General features: G+C 39.2%; 1 protein-coding gene across 1 annotated transcript in view; it reads left to right on the top strand.

Annotated features, from left to right (window-relative positions):
- The first annotated feature begins 3,772 nt into the window (after window positions 1–3,772).
- The window catches only part of cdh8 (cadherin 8), a 73,337-nt gene continuing 50,619 nt past the window's right edge, over window positions 3,773–26,490 (top strand). Inside the window, exons 1-2 of the mRNA XM_057334585.1 lie at window positions 3,773–4,402; window positions 6,070–6,557. Coding sequence (XP_057190568.1) covers window positions 6,300–6,557 — 258 coding nt within the window. The 5' untranslated portion in view covers window positions 3,773–4,402; window positions 6,070–6,299. The remainder of the gene's footprint in view (window positions 4,403–6,069; window positions 6,558–26,490) is intronic.

The raw sequence follows: 26,490 nt of genomic DNA, 5'->3' as shown, positions 1-26,490 counted from the left end.
CCTATGCTGGAAACTGTTTACACATCACAGACCCCTGAGGCCGCATGTGTGTGTGCCGGCACAGGGAGGTGAGGGTGGAAAGGCTTGCCATAAATGAGCAAAGCATGAGGAATTTAGAGTGAACTGACTATATAATGTCAATGGTGAGCTACTTTGGAAGTCGATAGCTGTTACGGGTGCACTCCATGCTAGATATGGTTGTATAACTTCTTAGATTTTCTAGTGTACAGTCATGATAGAATAAGTAAATTGCAGCCTTGCAAACAATCCGATTTTCTGTTACTAAATCCAGTGGTTGTTATTTACTTTTAGCCTGAGGTGTTTTTAGTTTTTGATTAAATTAAATACTTTAAAGACCTTTAAAGTTCAAGTTTGAAAATCTCTCATTGACAAACATTGATGAAATGTTTAAGTTTCAATATGTAACCAACAGGCATCTTTAATACATGCTAACTGAATTGCGACTTGTCTTTCTTGCATCTGTTTGAATAGCAATCGGTCTCTGCTTCTTTGCATATATTTAACTATTTATAGCCGCCTTTATGCTTGACATTGAATGTTGATTCCCATGTGCAGCTGACTGAAAACAAAGACATTTGCTCAGTGTTCTGAATGGCATAGTGGTTCTGATGCCACATTTAATTTACATAGAAACAAAGACTAATACCTAAGATTACCTAAATCTTCAAGACTATTAGGCCTATTTTGCTGTCTGGTTTCCTTCAGGAAATCTCTAAGTTTTAGCTTTTAAAGGGATGGTTCACCCAAAAATAAAGATTCTGTCATAATTTACTTACCTTCGATTTGTTCCAAATCTGTATAAATTTCTTTTTTTTTTGATGAACACTTTGTGGTTTCCCGCACAGGGATTATTTTAAATCAGGACAAGGCCTTAGTTATATAAGGACATTTATGTAGTTTTTACAAACATGGCATTCAAAAAACATCACTTGTGTGCATTTTGAGACAAAACAATGGCACTGGTGTATTTTAGGATATGTCAATGCAAGTTGTTTTCAGTTTAGACAGCTCTAACATTTACTGTAGTCTAGGACTAGTTTTAAACCCTGTACCAGAGAAAGATATTTGGAAGAAAGCTTTAAACCAAACTGTTCTTGGACCCCATTGACTACCATAGTAGAAAAAGGTTTTGTTCTGTTGAAAACAATAGAAGACATTTTGAAGAATGTAGCACAGCAAACAGTTCTGGGGCACTTTGACTACCATTGGGCTGGTTTCCCGGACGGGGTTTTAGCCTAATCCCAGACTATAAATGAGTGGCATCTTGATCGAAAACAACTTGCACTTGAATATCTTAAAATATATCAGTGCGATTGTTTTGTCTCAAGATGCACACTGTAATGTTTGTTTGTAAAGCATGTTTTTAAAAACACCTTAAATATCCTAATTTAACTAAGGCCTAGTCCTGGTTTAGGCTAATCCCTGTCCGGGAAACCGCCCCATTGTAATTTTTCCTACTATGGTAGTCAATTGGGTCCAAGAACTGGTTGGTTACCAGCATTCGTCCAAATATCTTTATCTGTGTTCAACCAAACGAAGAAATGCATACGCATTTGGAACAACTAGAGAATGAGTAAATCATGACAGAATTTTCATTTTTGGGTGAACTATCCCTTTAACCATTTCCAAAGTAAAGATGAATAAGAGGTTCATTCTCGTATTGGACAGGATAACTTTATTTGTTATTTGTGTGACAGAGATTCTATTACACTGAATGAACGCTCAGTTTGCAGAAAATAAGAGGCATCCACCTGAAACTGTTATTATACAGTCGAGACTGCTCTTTAAAGAATAGTCCCTTTTTTTGCTTTGGTTGAGGTGAAATCGATAAACACAGTCCATTATCTTCTTGTCCTGTAGGATTGTGTTTTGAATGGAGAGTTCTTCAGAAATACCTATTCACCAATAAGGTTATGCATGGCTGCGTAAAAAACTGTTTAAAGAACTGGATACAGTATAGAACTGCACATAAGGACTTTTTGTTCAACATTGCACATGCTTTTGTTGAAACAAGCACAGGCACTACACTTCAGTTACTTTCTTAGATATGACAATAGGCATGAAAATAAATAATATATTGCATTGTATTTTTGCATGTGTGCACTGAATGCATTTTTTACATCTTCAAATTAAAATCAGGACGGTGTCTGCTACGTGAGGTGAAATTAAAGAAATGAGGATGCAGGTAAGAGAATACTGAGATTTTTAAAAAGCAGGATATTAAAATTTATGCAAATCACAAATCGCCAAAAACAATGTCAGTTGTTTTAGGCATAACCTCAAATCTGTGTGTGACAGCTGAGAAAATTCCCAAGTAATTGTCCTGCCTCTCTAAATGATTTGATTGAATGCATGGACAAATGAATAAATCACGGCTTGTTTCCTGTTTGTTTGCTGAAGTTTGCGGTCGTTGTTCGTAAATGACAGGGCTGAGGTGTGTGGAGAGAGGTGCCAGCAGTTCACGGCGCACCGGCCCTGTGATTAATTCCACTGACAATATAGTAACCAATGATCGATTGAGGAAGCTTGGGCTGTAAAGACCGTTTCCCCTTCACTTACTTTGCCTTTTTCAGAAGACGTCTGATATTTTGATCACCGGTAAAGGCTGTGTCAGTGGAATTAATCAATGACAGAGAAAAAGAACCACAGGAGAACAGCATGACAAACTTCACAAGATAAATGAGATGGAGTTAAAAAGCAACTTCAGCAGGATGTAAAATGTTGTATGTCCATGATCATTTGTGATGTGACAATTACGACTGCATGTCTTAATATAAAAATATTAACATGAGATCACAGTGTTTTTGGATGTTATTAGGATTGTCATTATTTACAGACTGTAGAGTTGTATCAAATCAAGGATTTATCTTTTAAACTGCTTGTCTAAAAGTTATTTGTCAATGCATATTTTTAAAATAATATTGTGAGATATACATAGGCTATATATTATTATCAAACTGCAGTATCAATTATTGCCTGAAATGTAAAAATAAATATGTACATGTAAATCTTGCTCTAACTATCTCTGCACACAGTTGCTGTGACTGCAGCACGTTTTTCATAAATGTTTTAAATGCGAAGATCAAGCTAACAAAATTCTTGCGAGTAATAATTTATTCAGTACATTAAAGGGCTTTCCATCTGTGTTTTTCCCTACTAGTTTAAATGACCACTGTCCTGATGGCTGTCAGAAGTTTGACCGCTAGAGGGAGCCAGTTAAACCAGAGTTTCCAGAAGAGACGCACTCGCTCTCCTGATTGTCTCGTGGGAATGTTTAACTGGACAGTCTACGGTTGCAGACTAGAACCTATTAAGATTAAAAACATGCATTAATGAATTCTGATGAGCTGATTCTAATGTAATTATTGATAACAAAGCTCCTAATAAACACCGAAATGGTTAGCCTATGGGTGTCTGGTTTAAACAATAAAAACACTTAATGGTTAGTTATGTAGGGAGCTGATCGATTGAATATAAATCTCTCTCCTCACAGAATGTTTGTGCTTTTAGGGCCTCATGTGACAATACATATTTAACATCTTAACTATGTATTTTCTTTTATCCAGTGTTGTAAGAAGGGTTAATTATTTCGCTCTTTTACCTGCACTCAGTTCTGCAGATACATTCTGAATTTCTGATAGACGAGCTGAGCCAGAAGGCTTTGAATTTCATCCCCAGTCGTTGCCACAGTCTCTCAGAGTAATTCACACAGTACAGTCGTTTTACAGTCTACAGTGACGACGAGCTCAGTCTCTTACTGAAATCACGCAGGCCATAGTATATTTTACAGCGCTGGGTAAAGACTAGTTATATACTGTAGAAATCATATCAATTTCTAATCGCAGGACAAATTTATAAGAAGACCGTCACAGGTAAAGCAGCGAGCACTCTACACCGTTGGCATAGGTTTACGGATGCTTTCCAAACGGAATGCGTTTTGCGAAAAGGGAGGGAAAACCGCCAACGCTCTGCCATAAAAGTTCAGTATTCCCAGGGTAGGCGCGCACGCATTCATTGCCAGGGCTGAGGACCTGCCTCTTTATCAGCCCAATGAGCGCGGCAGAGGGAAGGCTCTTCCCACCAAACACCTCTCGTCCATCTCTCCTCACTCCTCCACTAAGCGAGCGGGCTTGCCGGAGCTACCCGACACCCTGTCAACGCCAAGTCGCTAAATTGCGCGGATACTAATCGTTCCCCAACTGCGTCTGACAACCAATTCTCTTATTTTATTTTATTTTGACATTTTTCTCGTCCACGTCAAATTGACAGCGAATTTGCAGGAAAAAGCAAGTGCCAAGTGTATTCTGAAACAAGTCACGTCTTCTTTCTGCTTTGTTTTTCTTCTGCGAATGGCATGGAACGGACGTCCGGATGAGATACAGTAAGTACTATAGACTATAGACATTAACAGACACAGGAGTATTCTAGTATTTATTATTTGGCTGGAGCCGCGTGCGGATTCATTTGACTTGACTGAAATATAGCGGATGTTTCGTTTGATCCTCTTTGCGCTGTACGGTGATTGATCCGAGAGTGAGACAGATTGACAGCCCGGTCAGTCAACACCTGAAGACCAGACAGCACATCAGTTTACCCGGTGTTTATCATTTGCTAGGCATATCGCTCAGGAATGTCGTCCGTAGAATTTTTGTGGTCACTGCAGAAGACGGAGCTGTGCCTTGGCAATAGTCAACTTGGTGTAACTCAATGTGTAACATTTTCATGTCTGTTTTTTTAGTCTTGTTTTAGCAGAGTACTGTTTTTTTAAATACTAAAGTGACGTTCTTTTCAATAAAGAGGCAAAAGGCAGTCGTAAATAGTCAGCTGGCTTCTCCGCGCCACTTTTTGTGTGGAGCTGTCCACTCTCTGCGGTGCTGAAATTTACCCGGTGATTCTCGTAATGCTTTTGCACGCTGATGATAACCCGTCTGAGCACTGTTTGCCGCTTGCTCCCATTTTATATAGAGGTAGTGTCTGAGTGTTATAAAGCTCTACTGCTGACTTAAGTTACTTTGTACGAAGGAAGACTGCGTGTTTAAAATGATTTGCTAACTTACCTACATGGTAAATATATATATAACTCAAAAGTTGCATTTTTATTAAGATCTGGTCTACACCTCTGTTAAAATACGTATTTAAATTACGATTGTATATTGTATTAGACTGCTTTTGATGTGATTAAAAGATTTCATTCCTCTTGACCACCTCTCTGCTGCATTTTGAAACTTACAAAATAAGAAATAATAGAGTTCTCCAGAGGATACTGCTTGAAACCATTCAGCTAAATAATCCGGTTTAGTGAAATGCAGTTTGTGATTGTTGTATGGTTAACCAGTGAGAAGAAAACCATGGACTTGCTGCACATTTCTGATTTTGAATTAACACCCAGTAACAGCAGTATTTTTAGTAGTGTTTAGAAGTGCGTGAACAATTTGCTAAACAGTTGGTAGAGACTACATTCTCTCCACTTATAACAGCACTGTCCTCTAATTACAATTTGTAGACAGCTAATCACAGAAATCTAAATAAGCATTTGATGGAAGGATGTTATAGTCATATTTGATTTTCTGAGTCTGTCTAAATCTGTTTGCCATAATGTATCTTAATGTGGTAATATGTCAAAGACTGAAAATAATTGAGGCAAATGAAAAAAAAGAAAAAAAACTTCTGTTTTGTAATGTGTTTTTTTTCCAAATACCTGTCAAATCATGATTTTCCTTATGTATAAATATTGCATGTTTTAAGAATAAAAGTATTATTATTATTATTATTAGTTTTTTTATATTTATTTATTGTTAAATATAATTGGTTAACAGGAAAACAGAAACTTTAATTATGAATTTAATTAATTAGTTCCTAAATGTTCTATGTATAAATTAGCGATTCAAAGGACAGTTTTGTATGATGCACTTGTACTCCTATACAAGACGGACTGTTTTTTTGCCGTTAAGGTTATATCAAACTGACCTTTATATTTCTCTCCTTAAGCTTATCAGTTTTATTTACACACACTTCCTGTAAGCCTGCATTTCTCTCTCTCTCCTCTAGATCTCTTACACTGATGAACCAACTAATGGATGTTGCATTTGTCTGTGTGTCTCCTTTCTCGCTGTTCTGGAGATACATCAGAGTGCATCCCTGAATTCTCTTCACAACATGAACCCGAGGTGGGGAATACTTAGAACATAAGAATAAGCATTCAGCTGTCTGTCAGCTGGCCCACCCCTGACTTTTGGAGGGAAAGCAAAATTAATAAAAACCTTGAAATTATAGCAAAAATGCGAAAGCGAAGAGAGGAGATGCAGCGAGACCTTTGGACTTCTCTCTTGCTAGTGTGGATTACTTGCGTGCCGTACTCTTCCATGGCTCCGTTGAACAATCAAATGCAAAGTTTACAAACCGCATCAACCGTGATCCTCCGAAACAGGCCAAGCGAAGGACAAAGAATCCTGAATCGTGCCAAGAGAGGATGGGTTTGGAATCAAATGTTTGTGTTGGAGGAGTTCTCTGGACCCGATCCAATTCTGGTTGGCAGGGTGAGTATTCTAATTGTCAACTGAATATTAAGCTTACTTATCATGTGGAAACATTAATTCTGCTGCTTGAATGCCTTTGCGTCTGACATTTTGTGAGGGAGCAATAATTGCTGTGAAGTAGAGGGCAAGGTTGGCATCACAGCCAGGTTTGAACCTTCCACGCGATCTGTCTTTAATGGATAAAAGGCAATGATCAATTAGTCTGCAGAAAGCTACAGATCTGGAGGGCAATTTATTGTGTTGTGTTTAGAAACCCCCAAAATATTCTGAACCACGTATAGTGTGAAAGAATGAAGAAAAGCTTGAGGTGTAATACGTTCAGCATGTGTGTATGTGGTGAGGTGGCATTGAGATATTTTAAGGGATAGGAGGGCGACTTGGCACAGGACTTTGCGAGAGCTCAGTGTCCTGAGAGGACTAGAGTCAGAACAGGCCAGGCCAAAGCAGCTCGTTCACAGATCATTGCAACCGTGAACCTCGGGACACGACTTGGCACTGCATTTGTCCCACAACTATCACTTTGTTGTAACCAACTAAATAAGTTAGTCACTGAAAATCATCTTTGTAATAGAGCAAATATTTCTTTTTTTCAAAGAAATGCATCATATAATAGCTTTAAAAAACTCTCCATATTTAACATCGCCAAGGTTGAGAATGCCATCCTTTGTGTCCAGCATTTGGCTGGGCCTCAGCTAATTAAGGCCTCTCACTTGAATTCTCCCATTTTTTTCCGCTTGCCTCCTCCCCTCCACTCAGGCATGTGAATAAAACATGTGCTCTTATGTGGCCTTTACACCTGTGTTTTCCCAATATCGGCGCGATACAAAAAAGTTCTTAAGAGCTGCATACATTTTTCAAGAGCTACATTTAAACAGCCTTCGTTGAATTGTGCCGTAGCGTTTGATCAGCAGAAATGAATAAACAAATACAATTAGAGGGCTCCCTCTGATCATCTCCATGGTATAAGGGCAAATGAAAGCGATGCTTTCTGGCAGACACATCCAAGGTGCTACAACGCTTTCCGTGGGTGATGGAGAGCCACCGCAGATGCTTAGACAGCAACGTGCTGTTCTGTTCTGTTCCTTTGTAATGTGTTGTGCTTTATTCAATGTCATGAAGTTTTTGTGCAGCCTCCTAAATTGCTTGAGAAAGAGTTATTGTCTGCAGGAATACAGCGCGGGTGAATGGTCGGGTGCAAGGGGTGCCGCCGTGTTTGGCTTCCTTGGTGGGCCGGCATTGATTGAGCTTCATTTTTCCGCCGTGCCTATTTTCCTCACCGCAAGGTTAAGTGCTCATGAGCATGGCTTGCGGTGCTCAGATAAGTTCCATGTTGCAGCGAGATAGGAAGCCACACTGTCGGAAGAGATTGAATACCCCTCTGCTCTCTTTCTCTCTCGCTATCTCTCCCTCTCTCCATCACCTAAGATCTGCAGTCCTCTTTCACTCGTTCTCTCTAATTAAAAAATGAATCAAATAAAGAGTGGGAGGTGTGTGATTCAAATGGGTCATTCGAATCAGCATGTTTTTTTTCTCTCTTTTCATACCATCTCTGCCAGGCATGTGGATGTGGGCTGATTATCGAGGAACCTCAGGCCGAGATTACGCTCATTTTTATCCTTTAGCTTTATTACGTGCCGGTCTAATGTTTAATTATATACCCAGCTCCTGTCTTGTCACTGCCTGAACTCCCCTTGAGCACCATGCAGCTGCCAGTCGGAGGAGACAATTAGCATACATGTAGAAGTGGGCATGGCATGGCTAAAAGAAGAATAGCCAGAAAGAGAGGTAGCTATGGTGCATGACAGAATGCTCTGTGCTGTTCCACGTGGCCGTTTGGTCTCGGCGCGCTGACTCACTGGGCTGGAGATGCTGCTCGCCGTCACCTGGTTCTGAAGGGCACGTCAGACACAACACAACTCATGCTGCTCCTGGAGCTCTGATCTGCTTCCACCACAACCCCTCCAAACAAGAGCAAGCTGCTTTTAGACGGTCTTGGAGTCCTATGACACTTTTTCACAAATATTTTTGGTACAGGTTTTGCATATTTTAACTTTTCCGTGACACGCAAATATATTTATAACTTGCGAATCCCCATCTTCAACACGGCCACGCCATACATCACCATACGTCACATATACCGGCATTACTGGCTATAAATAAGTTTCTGGCATGGATCCACAATATTGCAATCTATAGTCCTGATGGTATGATTTCTACATGGGTTTGCTATAACAATTTGTAGTACATTTGAATACATTATTTCTATTCTTCAAAAGAGAAAGAACAAATTGCAATCTTGGCCCGATAAAAACCTACGTGGTTGTGTTTACTTAAAGCATTGTCAGTTTGATTATAGCATATGTCAGTTAGACGCTATCTTGCACATGGCTTTGTTCCCTCCTCTTGGCTGGAGCGTGTGGTGGTGCCTAAATATGATGGCTAATGATGGATACCATTCTTCTCTGTGGAGTACATATGTACTCTGCTCAAATGAATAGCGTTGCTGTCTGATGTCTTTTCTTACCATACTGTGCTCTTATCTCTGATTAGATTATATGTGTTTGCAAAAAGTGAATGGATAATACGCTTTTCATATTTAGCAATCCGAGCTAAGAACGAGATCACTGGGAGTGTCGGTTTGAATGCAAGAAAATGGCTTTGGTTATTAATTCAGAAAAGAAAATGGATATGTGTCTGTGGACATTTGTTTCCTTTGGTGTTTTGTAGGGAGTGTGACAAATACTTGATAGATTGGGTAATAGATGGTCTGAAAACCATCAGGCTGCCTGTGAATCTTTTTTTACATTAAGAAATGATGTTTCTTCACAAGCAAACACTGGTTGATTTGTCCTACAGTGTGTCTCCTTTATGCTGATGTCTGGTTTACTGTGAGGCTGATATCAGCATTAAAATGGTCGGAAAAACATAATTCCGAATGCTTGTGAAACATATTTATTTAAAGGGGGAGGGTGGGAAATGAAAGGGACATTTTCCCGCACAGATTTGGCCTACATAGAGCCTGGGTTAAAATCCATATCATCATCTTGCATTGTACATTCAATCCAAATTAAGCAATAATGCATCCGTGTAAATAAGCACACAGGCTCAGTATTATTCTCCAACGCTTCATTTAATGCGTGCCTACAACTTAACCTTGAAATATTCATTATGTTATTATTAATTACATTACGATATTAAAAATGAATAACTTGGCTATCAAATATTAATTAGTAGCGCTCTGTCATTTTGTAATGAAAGCCAGAGTGGATTAGTTTCACAGAGCACAATGACTACAGCTGAGAAGGGGTATAAATCTAACGTCGGCCTGCATTAAAGCTACGCTGTTCTAATTTCAGTTGAAAATGACCGTTTTGCAGCAAAGGGGTATCATAGAAATGTTGGTTTCGGATCTAGCTTGTTTTGTTTTAGTGGCAATTGGACGCGTGCCCTATAGCTAAGGGGAAAAGAAAAATATTGTGACAGTTTGAATGTAAGAAGCAGTGAATCCCTGAAACGGACAATCGATTCATGTTTTCTATGCTGCCTGTGATAGGATTTGCTGTTAACTGCCACAGTTTTTTTGCTGCCTTGACACATTGCACAACGGAAGGCACTGAAACTGCCCCAACAATTCTACAGAGGAAATGCTTTGCTCTAACAACAGCGCTTTAACAAAAACACTTCTATGTTTGGAGGAGAGAGTGTCTCTGCGGAAGGCAGTATGATCACATTTATTGCTTCAGAGGGTTGCTGCATGAAACGACGGTTGAGCACGACTACCACTTTATATATTACTTCTATATAGTAACATATGCACACTGTAAGCAGTTCTCTGGTTTAAACGCTTCTGGTCATGCTCTGTAGTGAGTGGTGCAAGTTACACCACAGAGCAATACTTGCCCTGTTCAACCTTCTTGATACTTCATGAATTATCTATATTCCTCCTACTGATCCGCTCTGGAGAATTACAGCTCTAACTCTCAGCTGTTTTCCTTCCTTCAATGTTTTTGCTGCTCTGTAACACATTACAACTTCTCACTTTCAGGAAACTAAACTTGTTTACCGAACACGGGGATGCATCGGTGTATGCTGCTGGTCAAAAGTTTAGGTTCACTTGCACATTCTTTATTATTTTCATTCTACATTATTCTACGTGTCAAAACTATGGAACAATACAAATAGAACCTAAGAATTATGTTGTGACTAACATTACAAAATTATGATAAAGTATATCTTAGAGCAGGCTCCTTTTCACTAGAACCTTCAAAATATGCAATTATAATATTTGACCTACTAGCTTTTTGAGGTATCACGCTATATTTTTTAACAGAATTGATTTTATTGGCTGCCTGTTCTTCAATATTTGGTGTAAAGGCCCCTGCACACCAAGAACGATCATTATAAAGGTAACTAAAACAATAACTCTACTGACATGCTTACCAATGGATGATAACATTATGTTTATTTTAAGCTTATTGCTGCAGATTTACCTTTTCAATTCAAATGGATTTTGATTGGCTGTAAATGTTTATTGTTGATTTTTCCACTGTTCCTCTGTAGTTATGGTTTCGAGTTCACTGTTCTCTTAAATTTAGATGATATCTAAAACTATACAATTTAATCTTTATCGTCCTTGGAGTGAACAGGCCATAAGTCATTCAAAACTTGACTTTTGTTATAGAAAATGTGTTGGCACAATTACTCTTTTGTATGAAAAACTAATTTCAAACATATAAGCATTTACATCAAAAGGTTGTAAAGATCATGAAATTTATTTCAGTGTTGATCTTCAAACGTCTAAATGTCTTCGAACCTGATTGCATATGACTCATATGATTACACATGCAATAAGATCATAACAAGTGGGTTGGGGCACTGCGATGATTTACAGTCTTTCCATATCCTTCAATTCCATCACAGAACCTCACGCTTATGGTGTGTGAGACATCTTAATTCTGTGCATCTGATGAGGCTTTTGAGCAGATCAAAGGTCCACCTCCTGATCCCTTCACAATTTACCGCTGCCATCACATACTCCTCTGATCTGAAAAGATTTTGTGCATTAATCTGCATTTGGTCAGGTTAGTCAGAGGCAGTGCAGGTTCTAATGGATATCGAGCAGTTCCGTGTGATTGAAGGGCCGGCGAGTGGCTGCTAACGAGGGTATTAGTGGACTTATCAGTAACCAAAGTAATGAGACGCTGATGATCAGCATTGGCTACTGCTATCCATCTGCAGCTCCTAGTCTGACCTGTGATTGGGAATGTATCACTTGTGATGGGGCTAGAAAGAAAGAAAGAAAGAAAGAAAGAAAGAAAGAAAGAAAGAAAGAAAGAAAGAAAGAAAGAAAGAAAGAAAGAAAGAAAGAAAGAAAGAAAGAGAAAGGTGTAACTTTTATTTTAACACTTTTATGCTTTCGTGGAAAGATATTGGTAAAGCATGGCGCTAGTAACACAAAGGTGGTACGTTAGATGACCACATTCTCAATAATTTTATATTTTGCAATGCACTTTGAATCACTTAGCAGGCAAAATAAAAGGAAAACTGGAGGCGGCCAATACAAACCAGCACAGATTCGGCTACATAAGGAGTTTAAATTATCATCTAGTTGTGTAGTTTAGTGTCACAAACGACAGAATTCAGTCTCCAATTTGATATTTCAACACATACCTGCTGCCATTGCCAAACAAAAACAGCTGTAGTTAAACACAATAAAACGAGCGGACTGAAAGGAAACGATCTTCAGAAATGCTCGCGTTTCACTTCATAACACTTAAGATAAAAAAACTACTGTCTTTTGTTGGTGTGGATTATGATTTGTGTCTAAAATGTCTCACATATGCCCAATCAGAAGCTGGGGAACAAGATTATTTTTCACGTAGCGTTAACTTTTGAACGCATAGGGTATGCTAGCTAACTTTGTTAGTTATACAACTAGCAGTTAACTATTGGCCAGAAACTAAACATAAAGGAAACTGTTTGTCATCTCTTTTTCTTTAGTGGTCACAAGTGCATTAGTATAAAGGGAGAGGGAACAGTGAGAAGGCTCATGTTATGTGTCAGGTTTGTGTTCAAGTAAATGTATTTGCTAACGTTTGCCACTGTTAGTACACGCAGGCATCTATAGAAGTACAGTATACGCTCTAAGTTTATCTTTACTATATACGCTTAGTTTCTCTGTCTGGTAGGTGTAGATGTCAGGCCACTTAACTGTAGGTAATCCTGTCAGTTTGTCCCTGGATCCATTGAGTGAGCGCGTACAGGTCGACCAGGTTCCTTGCATTAAAGTTAACGTTTTCAAAAACAATCGCGGTCCTAGTCAATTAGTGACCTTACATGTTAAAATTTTATCCGATTTTTTCTAGTCATTGTCAAAAAGCAAGCAAACAAAACGTGCTACCTAGCATTAACAATGTGGTCAGGGGGCCTCAACCTAAGCTCCGCCCACAAAAACGTGTCACAATGTTTACTTACAGTAAAGGCATCTATAAAAACGTGTGAATAAGATCATTTAATTTTTTTCAAATTAGCTATCTTATAAAGACAGTTTCTTAGAACGTGCGCGCATGGCCAGAATTTAACTTCTGGTCTGTTCGGTTATAATATGACAATTTATTTTAGATTTAATTTATATTAATATAAATGTATATGAATATTTTATTGTACAGTATATTAAGGCAAGGTAAGGCAAGGCTACTGTTAAAACTACTGTTGTTGCCGCTGAAACCGTCTATACCATTTTGCAAGACATAAACAACACTGGAAGCTCTTCCTGTTTCAGATTTTTTTAAACGACGCAAAGGTTAGAACAAATTACAACAGCATTAAAGCGTTAAACTAATGTCTTCAAGACTTATTTACTGTATATGCAATGAAAAAATAAACAGGAAGTGATTCTGGATCAGTGTTGTTTATGTCTTGCAAAATGGTTTATAAAATAGTCATAAACTGCCATGAGATTTTGTTGAAACGACAGAAATTATTTGAAGAACAGGACTAGTAAATGATAAGAGCCTCATCCCCAGGGGTTTGGTCTGAAGCTCAACGTGTCATAGAATATGCGCTAACAGCTACCCGCTTCGACCGCACCAGTTTGTTGTTATCAAAATCTGTAGCATGGTGGTGGTAGCACCTCAAGATTAACCATAAATGTTCCACAGCATCCTCCAAAGAAAGTCCATTGTCCTTTCTTTCTTTTTCCTCACCATTAGATTCACTGTGTTTTCTATTTCATGCCTCCTATTCAGTGTGTTATTTCACCCAAGAGCTGTGGGTCATGCAGGCCTTTAAAGCCATTATATCATTGCTAGGTGTGCACGGTGACTGTTTTTCTGTCTATCGCTGTCTCTCGCTCCCTCTGCACGATGGCTGTAATAAAACACCAGGACCCAGCACAGCATCCAGCTGAGCTGTGGGATCACATTAACACCTCCGCGGACCAGCCGGACAGCTTGTCTATAGCTCTGTGTTGTTGTCTTTGTCCCCATTAACAAGGTCTGCCCGCGTATGTTTGTGTACGTGTTATGCATCCACGCATGCATGTAATTGTCGCGTGTACGTGTGTATGTGAATCTAAAGCATTTCTTGAGCTAAGCATATTTCCATCACAACACCAGGGTCACTGTACAACCGCAATTACAGACGAAAGGCTCGCTCCAGCTGCCGTTCAGCAGGTGCTCTTGAATCATTAAATATGTATACGGCCCAGCATTTAAATAAATAACTGCTGGCATTTTATTTCTCCCTCCCATCTCCATTTCTTTATGCCCTCGTAGCATCTCTACTCCCTGTTCTTTTCACACAAAAGTAGGCTTGCACATACCCAAGCATGCACATACAGCAAACGCTCACTGATATACAGCTCCGGCAGGCGTAATGAGCCACTGTGCCAGAGGTGTGACAGCGTCAGAGCACCTTCGCAGTGACTTATAGGGTCTGGTTGCAGGGAGAGTTGTTTGAGGTGTAAATCCCACAATCCTCGGCGGTAACAAGAACACAAACATGCATACCTGTGTGTGCGCACACACAGGGGCCTTGCGCTTTGTCCCAGCTCTGAATCTTTTTCTGGAGGACCCGGGTGGGGAATCTGCATGCAGCCGACCACCTTCTTATCGGTCTTTTAGGGACGTTGTGGGAATCCACAATGAACCTTGTGTTAACAGGTTTCACATAGCGCAGTAGCGGTCGTGATCCCGCAGCCATCCCGATGAGCGAGAGTGAGATTAGACGGGTGGAAAACAGGCAAGACTCAACCAACTGTACACGGAGACAATTTCACTCACGCTGTCGGGTAATGGCAGCTCACAGTACTGTATATGCATAGCCATCTTTCCTGCTCATCTGTGTTCATTGAGTCTATAGATACAATCTGCATGAAGACCGCCCATCTTGAATCTCACAGCTGAGGAAGAAAATCTATACATTGACAAAGCTGGTCGCATCAATGGTACCTTGCTGTAGCCTCGGAGCATTTCTCTATTTTGATGAAATGAGTGCATGCTTAAGTTTAAACAAAAGCTAAGTCAAGTGTTTTCACCCACTTTAAAGCAGGTATTGAAACTCGGATCGCGCTCCGGCCTTGGACCTGATGGTTGAGACGGCCCCCACCCACCTGGGTACTTCACATACCTGATGTTAACCTTTGTTTGCCAGCAGTCTCTGGGTTTTGGCTGTTGAGAGAACTTGCGGAGGTGGTGCATGTAGCTGCTAAATGAAGGCTTTTGGCAGAAAGCCTTGGACTCTGTGTGGACTAATCACTGGAATTAAGTAGTTAACCTTTACTGTGTCGCCTGGGCTCGATCCTTCACTGCTAAAGCATATATATGGCCCTTTCATTCAGCACAGCGAGAGTCTGTGAATTTCAAAGTGTATAGTCATCTTGCTATATAAACCAAAATAATAAGAGTTCACCCTCAAGGCATCCTGACTGAATATGACTTTCTTCTTGAAGAATAATGCAGTCGAAGTTATAATACCACGTATCATTTTACTTCCAAACCGTAGAATGGGAGTGAATGGGCGTCGACTTTTTGAAGCTTGAAAGAGTCGACACGCTGGCTGCCGTTTTAAGCTCTGGCAGCCAGGCTAATTTCTCCATCATATTGGACTGCGATTTTTAATCCTGATTACTTAAACACTTGATTATAATTATTGAAACCTCCTAATTGGTCTCTGGTATAGTCATTGTAGGCTGCTAAGTCATCCAATGAGTCAGTGGATACTTGGCAGACCTAAGCAGCCCACTCTTACACACGGCACCCTGTGCCTGGGGAACCGCAGGCAGCGGGGCTTATCCAGGCTCCCTCAACCCATGAAAGCCTAAGAGCCAAACTGGGAGGACAGTGTAATCTTGTTAAGAATGGATGTTACTATTGTGTCATTTAATGTGTAGTTGGCTGTGTGGTTCACAGGGAGCAAACGTGGGCAGTCGCGGTGTAGACAATGGGATCAGGTGGGAGGAGAGCTCTATTTCTAGGTTTTTAGCCACCGCATGCTCCAATCTGCCGGAGCTTCAAAATAGCAATGAAAGAGGAAGTAAACCCACGCTTCCGGTTTTGTCGCGGTTCTTGCTGGCTGTGGCTGGGTGGCGGCCATTTTGAAAAGAATATAAAGTGGTGAATCGATTGTCCCGGTTGTCTCAGTGACACACCTGAGAGATTCTCTGGAAGCTACTGAAGTGTAGCACTGACCTTTATCACAGATAAACTATTTTTCTTTAATTGTCCTGGTTGAGAGAGCTGGGAAAAAAATATAACCCAGATAGATCAAATGCTTTGTGTGACAGAATCAAAAAACACAACTACACACACAGAGATCAGCTGCAAATGGCTTTTCTCACATCTGCATGGTGGCGATGTCCAAACACGATTCATTCTAGCACCGACATCCTAAAAATGATCATTATATCTAACAAAATGGAACAGATCTTGTCACAGGTCCTGCTGTAATAGTACAAGGTTTTAATATGCTAATGTACCGGTTGGGTTTTGCAGACAACATTTCATCTCATTTCAATTCCTTTTTTCCTCTTCTTGGCATTGAAGGGTTGCATGAAAAATTCAAGCCGTTGTAATATGAGATCCAGATGAATCATGAATCCTTAATGGCTATCAGGCCTGTATAGGCTGGCCTCTGGAATTACACTCAAAGAATGATGGCTTTCTTTGTACTGGGCCAGTTGTCTGTGTCTTCGTGTGTGTGTGTGTGTGTGTGTGGGGTGGGGGGGGGGGTCGGTGGGGGTGAGGAAAAATGCAGCATGAGAAAAAGAACAAGGACCTGTGTAGTGCCTCTCATACAGGCCTGAGCTTACACCTGCGTGGTATAGAAATAAAGGAAATCAGATAGAACAGGAAGTGAGAAAAGGATGGGAGGCCTAGTATTCCATACTGTATATTTGTATCTGCCGTACATTTCATTTCATTGTGTTGTGCTGCTGGAGTGGTCACGTACTATGGTGTGAAAAAAAGACGTATAAAGGAAATGTGTTCTCTCCCTCACCTCCTACACTAATGTGTCAAAAAAGAGAGATGTGTAAATTATTATTATCTAACATACAAGTACTATTATTCAGGACGTTTTGAGAATCACGGTCACTATTGAGTTGCCAAATTGATTGGTGGCAAGATGTGACTCTTACCAATTTCTCCTGCAACAAAACAGTTTTCAGCAAGACCCCCCCACACACACACACATATAAGGCAATAACACATAATGTGCAATGCCACATTTTCTGGAAATGTGAAAGAGTAAGGATTCTTTTGTGTTCTTGCAGCACATATGTGTACCCAAAGAAAATAGTTATATATACATTACATGATACAGTATATTATTGAATTCTCATTATACACGCGCACACACGCTCGCAGACAGGCGCAAACACATATGTAATCCTTGACGTGTAATCACACAGTAACATGAACCCATAAGCAGAGACAGACGGTGTACCAGAAATTCTCGGCCAATAACAGATCCATGATGTCATGTCAAACATTACAGGTGCGCACATTACAAATGCAAGGTCACTGTCATGCTGCTGCTGTATATTTTTATCTGCGCAGAGGAAACTGAAAACATGTCATGTATTCTTGCCTGGGCGCAGCGAGCTTTATGACTCAATATTTTCATACATTCTGAAATGCACCGCACGCTGTCAAAGGGGGCGACCCGGCTAGCCAGTAGCACCTCGCTGGATCGATCCGATCCGGTCATATTTCAGTGCATCTCGGAGATGTTTTTAGAACAGTTCCAGGTGTAATTTTTAAGTTCAGGAAGGCATGTATGTGGCAGTGTGTGTTTTTTTGTTTATGCTGAAGATTGCAGTGAAAATGGTAAATCGAGTTTTGAGCTTATTGTTTGCTTGCGGACATGTGCTCTGTGTGCCGCCTGAAATCTATTCAAGAGTCGGCCTGCCAGTGCGCGTGACCTTTTCTTTTGTTAAAGCGTAGTGTTTTCATAAATACCATGCTGATATCCCGGGCTTGATAATTACTGTGCTCCTGCACGCACAGCCTCTTTATTAGTTTCCTGACAATGGGCTGTCTAGTCAGCTACACCGCTGCAGGAAAAGCCTGGATAACTTCACCTGCCCTTCACATCTTTTGCACCTGAAATGAAGCAAATACTGCAGTCCACCTGATATTTGAATACTGGTGCTGAAACTATAAACACATGAATTAAATAATTGATCATAGATAGATTGCATACTCACACATACACTAGGTTGCATACAGTATAGATAGGTGTGGAAAAGTTTATCACACAATGTTCAAGCAGATTCCCGAAAGGCTCATAGGTGTGTAAATTTGTCCTGTCCTTGTAGTATTGTAGACCTTTTTAATAAGCTAGTGTGTATTTAGGCATCCCAGTGGCTAGTAATTTACATCATGCTTTGTGCATCGGTAAACACCTTTTCTTATAGACCTAAACTACTAAACTACTAAGGAGCTGTTTATTCTGTAACATTTTTGTTACTCTGATGTTGTTTATTTTAGGGTCAGTTAAATTTTTGAAATTTCTGAAGGTTGTGTATTACCTTCAGAAATTTCAAAAATTGAACTGACCCTAAAACAAACAACATCAGAGTAACAAAAATGTTACAATACTGTACTCTGCAATGTTCTTAGGCCACCACCAGCTTTTTCATGACTCTTCATATATGTCTCTTTCTTTTATTAAGACACAAGAAAATACAAGGAATCTGTACACAAAAAATAGAACAGAAGCCTTTTTTTAATTACTGCACACAAATTCCTTGTGTTTTCTAATAGAGAAACACTATTGCTTAAATCTAATGGCTATATGACTTTTGCACCTCCCTTTTTTCTGATGTGTCTATGTGCAAACTTATACTGTAGGTGAATAAGGAATTCTGCATTAAAATATTTACACAAAAATCTGGATGTGCCTGGTTAGTTCATGAGACACATTATGTTTTGGAAATGTTTTGTTATTAATCCCTGATGGATATTTTTTATTTGTGTATTTGTAGTTGACAAATATACCATGCGTGTGTCCTATGGTGTGACAGCAAAAATGTAGAAAACTAACGGTTAATCATATATTGTTTTATATTATTAATATTATTCTACAATAAAAAATAGTATAAGACAGATTTATTTTCATTGTTTTTTTTCTAAATTTTTACGGTCACACCATAGGACACATTTACACATTCATTTGTCAACTGTGTATTCATTTTTACCCTATATTATAATTTGAAATATTTTTTCTGTAGTGTGTATAAAAAGGTAGTCTGGGGAAAGAAGAAAATTTTTTTTAGATCCCTTTAAAAGTGCCTTTCACTATGGTTCTCTCTGTTCCTTTGTGTTTTTATCTGATTCCGCTGCAGCATCACTGAATCTGCTCTGTCCTTGCCTAGGCTTGAATCTGTAATAAGCCTATCAGGTGAATATGATGACAAAATGACGAGGAGGAAAAGGAGATTACAGTGGTGATGCTAAGGCTGGAAGGAGCTGTGTGTACACATGTTATTGAATTTTTTCGGTATCCCTTGCCAGTAGTTTTGTCCTTGTCAATACAGATCACTCTCTGCAGGTCAGACTCTAGGGAACAGGTCACTGATCCGAAAGAACTGAATGAAAGTAAAGCAGAGAGAGAGAGAGTCATTTTAAATAAAAAATATTGCTTCACCTCATAATACTAACACATAATACGACTGGATGAGAGGCATTCCAGGATTGCTGATATAGGACCAAAAAAGCACTGGGAACACTATGTCACATATTAAAGCAATATCACACTTGCAGTGCTGTTATGGTCGTACATCAGTACTTTGTGATTAACTGCAGCATCACAGCCTCACAGATTTACAGCCATAATGCATTAATATACAGTAGCTCCACTTCATAAAGTAAACCTAACTTTCGGCTTATCGTATGCATGCATGAGTTCTATCTGAATCCGTTAGCCAACTTCTTATGAGCAAACGGGGCTGGGCTAGATGTGTCTGTTAGCGAACATAATTACTACTAATGACCATTAAGAGTTCAGTTTTCACCCTCCAGGGATTGGTGAAAGGGCTTTCGCCTTATCAGTTGATTAGTGCAAATCGAGGAGGCCGGATCCAGCATGTTAAGTAAACGGGACTGAGAAGTGTAGCATTATCTGGGGAAGACTAATGGAGCAGCACAGAGTTCATCCTGAGCTAATGTGGGCCCCATACATGGAACCACTTACAGAAATCAGCTAATAATATAAAAAATTTTGCCAACTCCCCATCTCACCCTAAAATGAGAATCCACCGCACACATCCTCACATCAACCACATTAGGGCCGGGTGTTATGATGGTATATTCCCTGTGATGGTAGAAATGTGTTAACCAGTAGAGAGTCTGCTTTAATGCAGTATGTCTGTGGGGTAATTTAGAAAATCCAACGGCAAGCCGATAACTATATCATACGATCCAAAGTGTGTTGCAGACGGTGCTTTCAGTGCGGGCAGCTTTATTGGGAGTGATTTGGTTTTGGCACGCTGTGAACGTCTGATGTAGGCTCGCTGTAACTGTAGATTGTTCACGGTTGATGAGCAGTGATGCAACAAACCGTGCTAATATAAAATTCAACTGATGTGAGATCGAATGGCACACAGGTGTGCAACTGTGCCTATATCAGCTATTTTACAATGACTTCAAAGAAGGCTCTTTCAGTCACATTTATAACATAGAAGGGTTTTGAGTCTTGCCTTTAACCAGGGGCGTCGCAAGTGGGGAGAAAAGGGTGACTGAGTACATAGGGCCTTGGCATGTGAGGGGCCTTGAAGTTCCTGAAATTACAAAATTCATTATTTTTTTACTGTTCAATAGTTTGATTTACACTGGACAGTGTCTCTATTAATGAAACACAATTCAAATAAAAATATAGTTCAGCTGTCAATTCATGTTTAAGGGGAGACTGAGGTGAAGTATATCACAATCAGTGTTGGGGAAAGTTACTTTTAAAAGTAACTAGTTACAATATCGAGTTACTCTATAAAAAAGTAACTAAATACGGTACTTGGGTACTTTTTGTGGAAAGTAACTGAAAGTACTTTTGCGTTACTTTTGCGTTACTTTTTCTCGCCAAACTGATGCTCATGCTTTTCCAGACTTTGCTGTTCTTTAGTGTTTAACACTGTAATGCATTTAACAATCCTATATAGCCTATAACACACCTTTATTTTCTTTAAAAAACACATTTCAAATATTTCCTGACCAGTAGTCCTCCACCTTATCAGAGCTCTGCCTACTGTTGACACTACCATATTTATTCTGTTTTGACAGCATGGCTAGTTGCACAAGATGGCGCCGGTGAGCTGTTAGGATGGCAGAGTCATTTCCAGTCGTATAACACTGTGTGGGAAATGGAGGATTTTTGGCCGCCAAATATGGGTGTTTTTTTTTTAGATTTAAAAAAGTAATATATAAGGGATCTGACAGATCCTCTTTGCATTGCTGAGCACTTCGTTGAGCCAAAACAACTCGATAGTGTTATACGAAATTATGATTAGTCTAATATATAATATATTACTAATATTATATAATATTATTTTGAGGGGAAAATGACGTAGTATGTTGTATATATGCTGGTATTTGGTGAGGAGACTAACACATGACAGTTGTTTCCTCTCTTTCTCCCGTGCTCCCTAACCCTTCTTCTAACAGTGACCATGCCCATTTAAATCTGCAGATCTGTCTGTGCGTGGAGCGCCACAAACAGTCGAACACATCTTATGTTTACATTCAGGAGGCATGAGACCATTGATTGCTGTTGCGTGCCATGACTTGCGCTAATTTCGCGATCTGAAAGTTATCTTCCAAACATGATGGGCATTTGCAGGACAATTGATTGCTGTTTGACTCGTGACTCGCGCTAATTTCACGATCTGAAAGTTATCTATTGCGCATGACCGGTATTTGCAGGCAATTTGTCCATGGTGACGATTGCGGCCACACTATAGCTCCGCATCTGAGCTCTGGCCTCCCATCGCTGTGTCAAGGGTTGCCAGATTTGCGTAACAAAAACGAAGCCGGAACACTGCAGCACTGCAGACATGGCAACACTGCTTATTTCTGACTAGCGACTGTTTCTGTGCAAGCATGAGATCATGTCTACACTACTTTTAATTCAGAATTTAACTTCTGCGGTTTAAAAAATGTTCATATAAATCAATGATTAGACTGAAAAGTAACTCGAGTTACTTGAAAAACAAAGTAACTCGAGTATTGATATGTAAATGTATAAAGTAACTGCGTTACATTACTCGTTACTTAAAAAGTAACATGATTACGTAACGCGCGTTACACCCAACACTGATCACAATTCATACAGAATATTGATTTGCTAAATAGCGTGGAGGGGCCCCACACATTGCCTTTGCACAAAGCCCAAGATTCTGTGCTACGTCCCTGCTTTTGATTCAAGTGTGGCATAATCTGAAACTATCTGTGCTGACTTTTTCCTCTGTCATGAACAATCATACTATCTGTCTATATAGTACCAGTCAAAAGTTTGGAAACGCTTGACTGAAATGTTTCTAATGATCTTAAAAATCTTTTAATATGAAGGTGTATGCCTAAATGCTTAAATGTCTGGAATTACCTTTGTAGACAAAATTATAAATGTGCCAATCAATTTCTTTCAATAGAAAACAAACAATTATTTAAAGAAGTATTTAGAAATGGATGAACAAATTCTAGTCAAATGGCTACTTTGAAGATGCTAAACTACAGTCCAGCCTGAAATTATTCAGACACCTTTAACATTTCTCATATTATCACAGTTTATTTGCAATAGTTTAGAAAACGGTGATAAAATGTGACAAGTAATTCGAGCTAAACTGTGTCAGAACAAATTCATCTTGATAATGTCAGATAACTTTGATAGAAAATTATGTAATGAATTAGGTTGATTAGCTGTCAGTTGTTAAATTAAGGTACACAATTAATAATACCAATTTAGGGCAACCAATTACCGAGAAATGCTTCATTTTGTTCAGTCTGTGGTGTAAAAAGGTTGCATTAGCAATAAAAACACTTAAGCTAAACATGGTCAGGCCAAAGTGTCTGAAAAAGTACGTCCCAAATTTTGTATCAATTTTACAGTAGTCCACTGTATGAAGATGTTTTGGCTATAATATGTCACAGTTTACTTTATTTTGCTACTGTATCCTCGCTTACATACAGTACGTGAACTACAGTGTCCTGCAACCACTAATAATATATGGTGTCTGAATAATTTTTGGTTTGACTGTAAAACATACAGTTTTGATTTATTTTAGATGCGTAATTCCCACACTTACAATTTTCCTACTCCATAGTTTTGTTACTACATAAGTTTATTCTAAAGGGTGGGAAAAAAATAAAGAACGAGTGTTTATATTGTGCAGTTATATAAATATATGTTTAATTTTAGGAATTTAGGAGATGCATTTATCCAAAGCGACTTATATTCGTCAGTGAAGCGACGAATATAAGGCAACATTATGGGAAGTTACCATGTCAACACAATGCTACAGCGAGAGAAGGGTTAGTTTTTTTTTATTTATTAAACGAAGAGAATTCAGCACGTTCCTGTCAGGTATTCACAGAAAATCACTTTTTGTATAAGATCCGGCTGACCGGACTGAATTTAGAGAATCATTTTACTAGAAAGGAATAGTGAAGGAGAATGAGCGGGACTGTGATTTTGTGCCATTTTGTGAAGGTACCACAAGGTGCTGCTCATTTGCTGATCGCAGGATTCTGGATGGCTTATTATATGTTGTATACAGTATATGTTTATATGCACCTATTTTCATACCATGACAAACACAGAAAAGAAAAACGCGTGCAGGTGAAATTTTATTCACAGCGGTATATACCTTTATACTGTCCATCCCTAATATCTGGTTACCATGGTATAAAATTACTTATACTGCAATAAATCATATACATTGTCGTAATCTACAGAATCAGATCATTTCTTTAGATCAATTCTTGTTTTAGTAACATGCAGCCACTCATGTTGCAGTTGCACCAGTCCAACTTAATTCCACATGCAAATGATTTCTATATATGGATCTGCATTGGTAGATTTGGCCTTTTGCAAAGCACAATACAGATAAAGTAATTAGTTGTTGACAGGGCAGTATCACTGCAATGATCTTGTGAGGTACACTCAGGGCCACATTTGATGTCTTCAGAATAATCCACAATTGGACAAGGGCTGGGAGGGAAAACACCGTGTTATACACGCCTGGACATGTTCTCTCGCCTCTGGTATGCTAATGGAGTTGGTTTAGCATAAACCATATCGTTGCAAGAAGCGTATTTACCGGGTAAACCTGCATTCAGTTTCATCTCAGGCGAAATGATGGAGATTGAGAGGTGAAAGTGGGTGGATGATGAATAATTTTGTGTCACAGGTAACATATTAAATATTATTTATTCAACAGCTAGACCAGTATTGATCATTCAATATTTGTACTCATCCGTTTTTATTTTTGAGTTATCGTATCTTTAGAAGTCATGAGGCAACAATCAGTTTCACAGTGATTGACAAATAAACCAGCTGTGGGATGCTGTTAAACAAACACTATGTATCGGCTGAGAGGTCTTGTTAAACAAAGATCTCAGATTGGCTCCCAGATATACACAAAAACCCATAATTACTCATTGAAAAGAAAAATCGAGTGAACAATGATGCATCTTTTGCCGTGCATGTGCGAATAATAAATGTGCCGCTGTATTGTAAATATGTAGCCTAGAACTGAATGAAAAGACAGCAGGCGGTTTATTGCATTACATCTTTATGTCTGTGCTCTCAGCCATGCGTTGGATACAAACATGCCATAAAATGTTTGAATAAATGACTCTGTAGTGCCTCAGATATATAGGCAGTGCTGTACGGAACTATGCCTGGGAATACAGCCTCATTATAATGAAGTAATGCAGACGTTATTTTGAAATACGAGTTAAATGCTTCAATGAGCAGTGATCCCTCAACATACATATGACATCACATTCATTAGAGAGTTCACCCTTCTGGCACAACTAGGAAATCATGTGATTCCAATATGATACCCAAATCATTAACAGAAAATATGAATGGACGGGGCAACAAACGCTCGTGCCTGTGAGGAAACCATAACACCTTGCTTTGAATAGGCTCTGTCCCTGCCTTCTTATTTTCCCATTTAGAATCAGTCAGATAGTTTAAAAGTAGGACTACTCTCTCTTTGATTCTTTTTAATCTCATTTGTAAGGGGGAAAATAAATAGTTGAAAAAGAAATAAAAGTCGTCTTGCAGCATTTTTGCCAATGCAATGGAATCCCTCGAAGGCATTTCATTTTTCTTCATCTCCTTGGGACCTTAGGACCTTTAAACAGAGGCATGCGCTGCAAAAAGAACACAATTATAATTCCGATAGTCTTGTACAGTAAATGTAAACAGATAGCAGTCTGCTTGGCTTCCCTCCTCTTTCTCCCAAAAGGCAAGTAATGAGGTAGAATAGATGTAATCGTCTTGAGCGGAGGTTTTTTACCTTCTTTCTTCCCTTCCTTTTCCAAATTGAAAAGTGTTGGCTGGTCTATGCCCGGGAGGCAAGGAGATGGACTTAAAAAAAATTATGGGAGTACAGAGATTTCAGCATAGGCATTAAAGTGATTTGTAAACAGTATAATATATGGCTTCTCATAAATGGTGGCACATTTTCATTTCCATACAATGGAGTTGTGTTTTGTCACCAGCTTAATTTCAGGTTGGTTAAGTGCCAGGCTCAAAGGGGAAGATAAACAAACACAGTCCCTCTACGTACCTGCACAAGTGCAAATTGGTGGCAAACTTTGATTTACTGTCTCGTGTTAAATTTGTGAATCTTGAATTCCCCGGGCAAGATTTCTGAGTATTTCGAGTTGCATATTGTGTTGAGGGCATTTTTCTCTATTTGATTAATATTTTTAAAGCATATGATTTAAATCCTGTGGTGAGCACAACCTCCTGTGATATGCTTATCGTGCTATTTTAGGTGGCCATTTTAAATGCATTATTGATTTGTTGCATTATTAATAAGACACAGTATTGAGATTTTTGCTCTTTTACTTCATTTTTCTCACAAACTGGCTCACAAACTTCAGAACATAATTTGTTAGAGTGCATTCTGAATGAAGCTCTGAGCTCTCAGACTGTTATACCTCTTTGGCATCATTTTTCCCTTATTTTTTTTTGTTTGTTGTTGTACCAAACCAGTCATTCCAATAGTGTTAGACCGGATAGTAAGGACTCAGATGCAGGAGTGACGAAAGGCAAAGTTTATTTCAATATCCAAAAAAACAAGAAATAATCCAGAATGAAACAGCAAAAGTAATCCTGAAGGAAATAGTCCTTCCTGCCGTGCGCCTCGTGTCAAAGTCCACTGGCGTAGAGAGGGAACGAAAAAATAATCCAGAAAGAAATAACA

Source organism: Triplophysa rosa, linkage group LG1 (genome assembly GCF_024868665.1).
Source record: "Triplophysa rosa linkage group LG1, Trosa_1v2, whole genome shotgun sequence".
In the NCBI taxonomy this organism is placed as follows: Eukaryota; Metazoa; Chordata; class Actinopteri; order Cypriniformes; family Nemacheilidae; genus Triplophysa; species Triplophysa rosa.
This window is presented reverse-complemented; position numbering and strand designations above follow the sequence as displayed.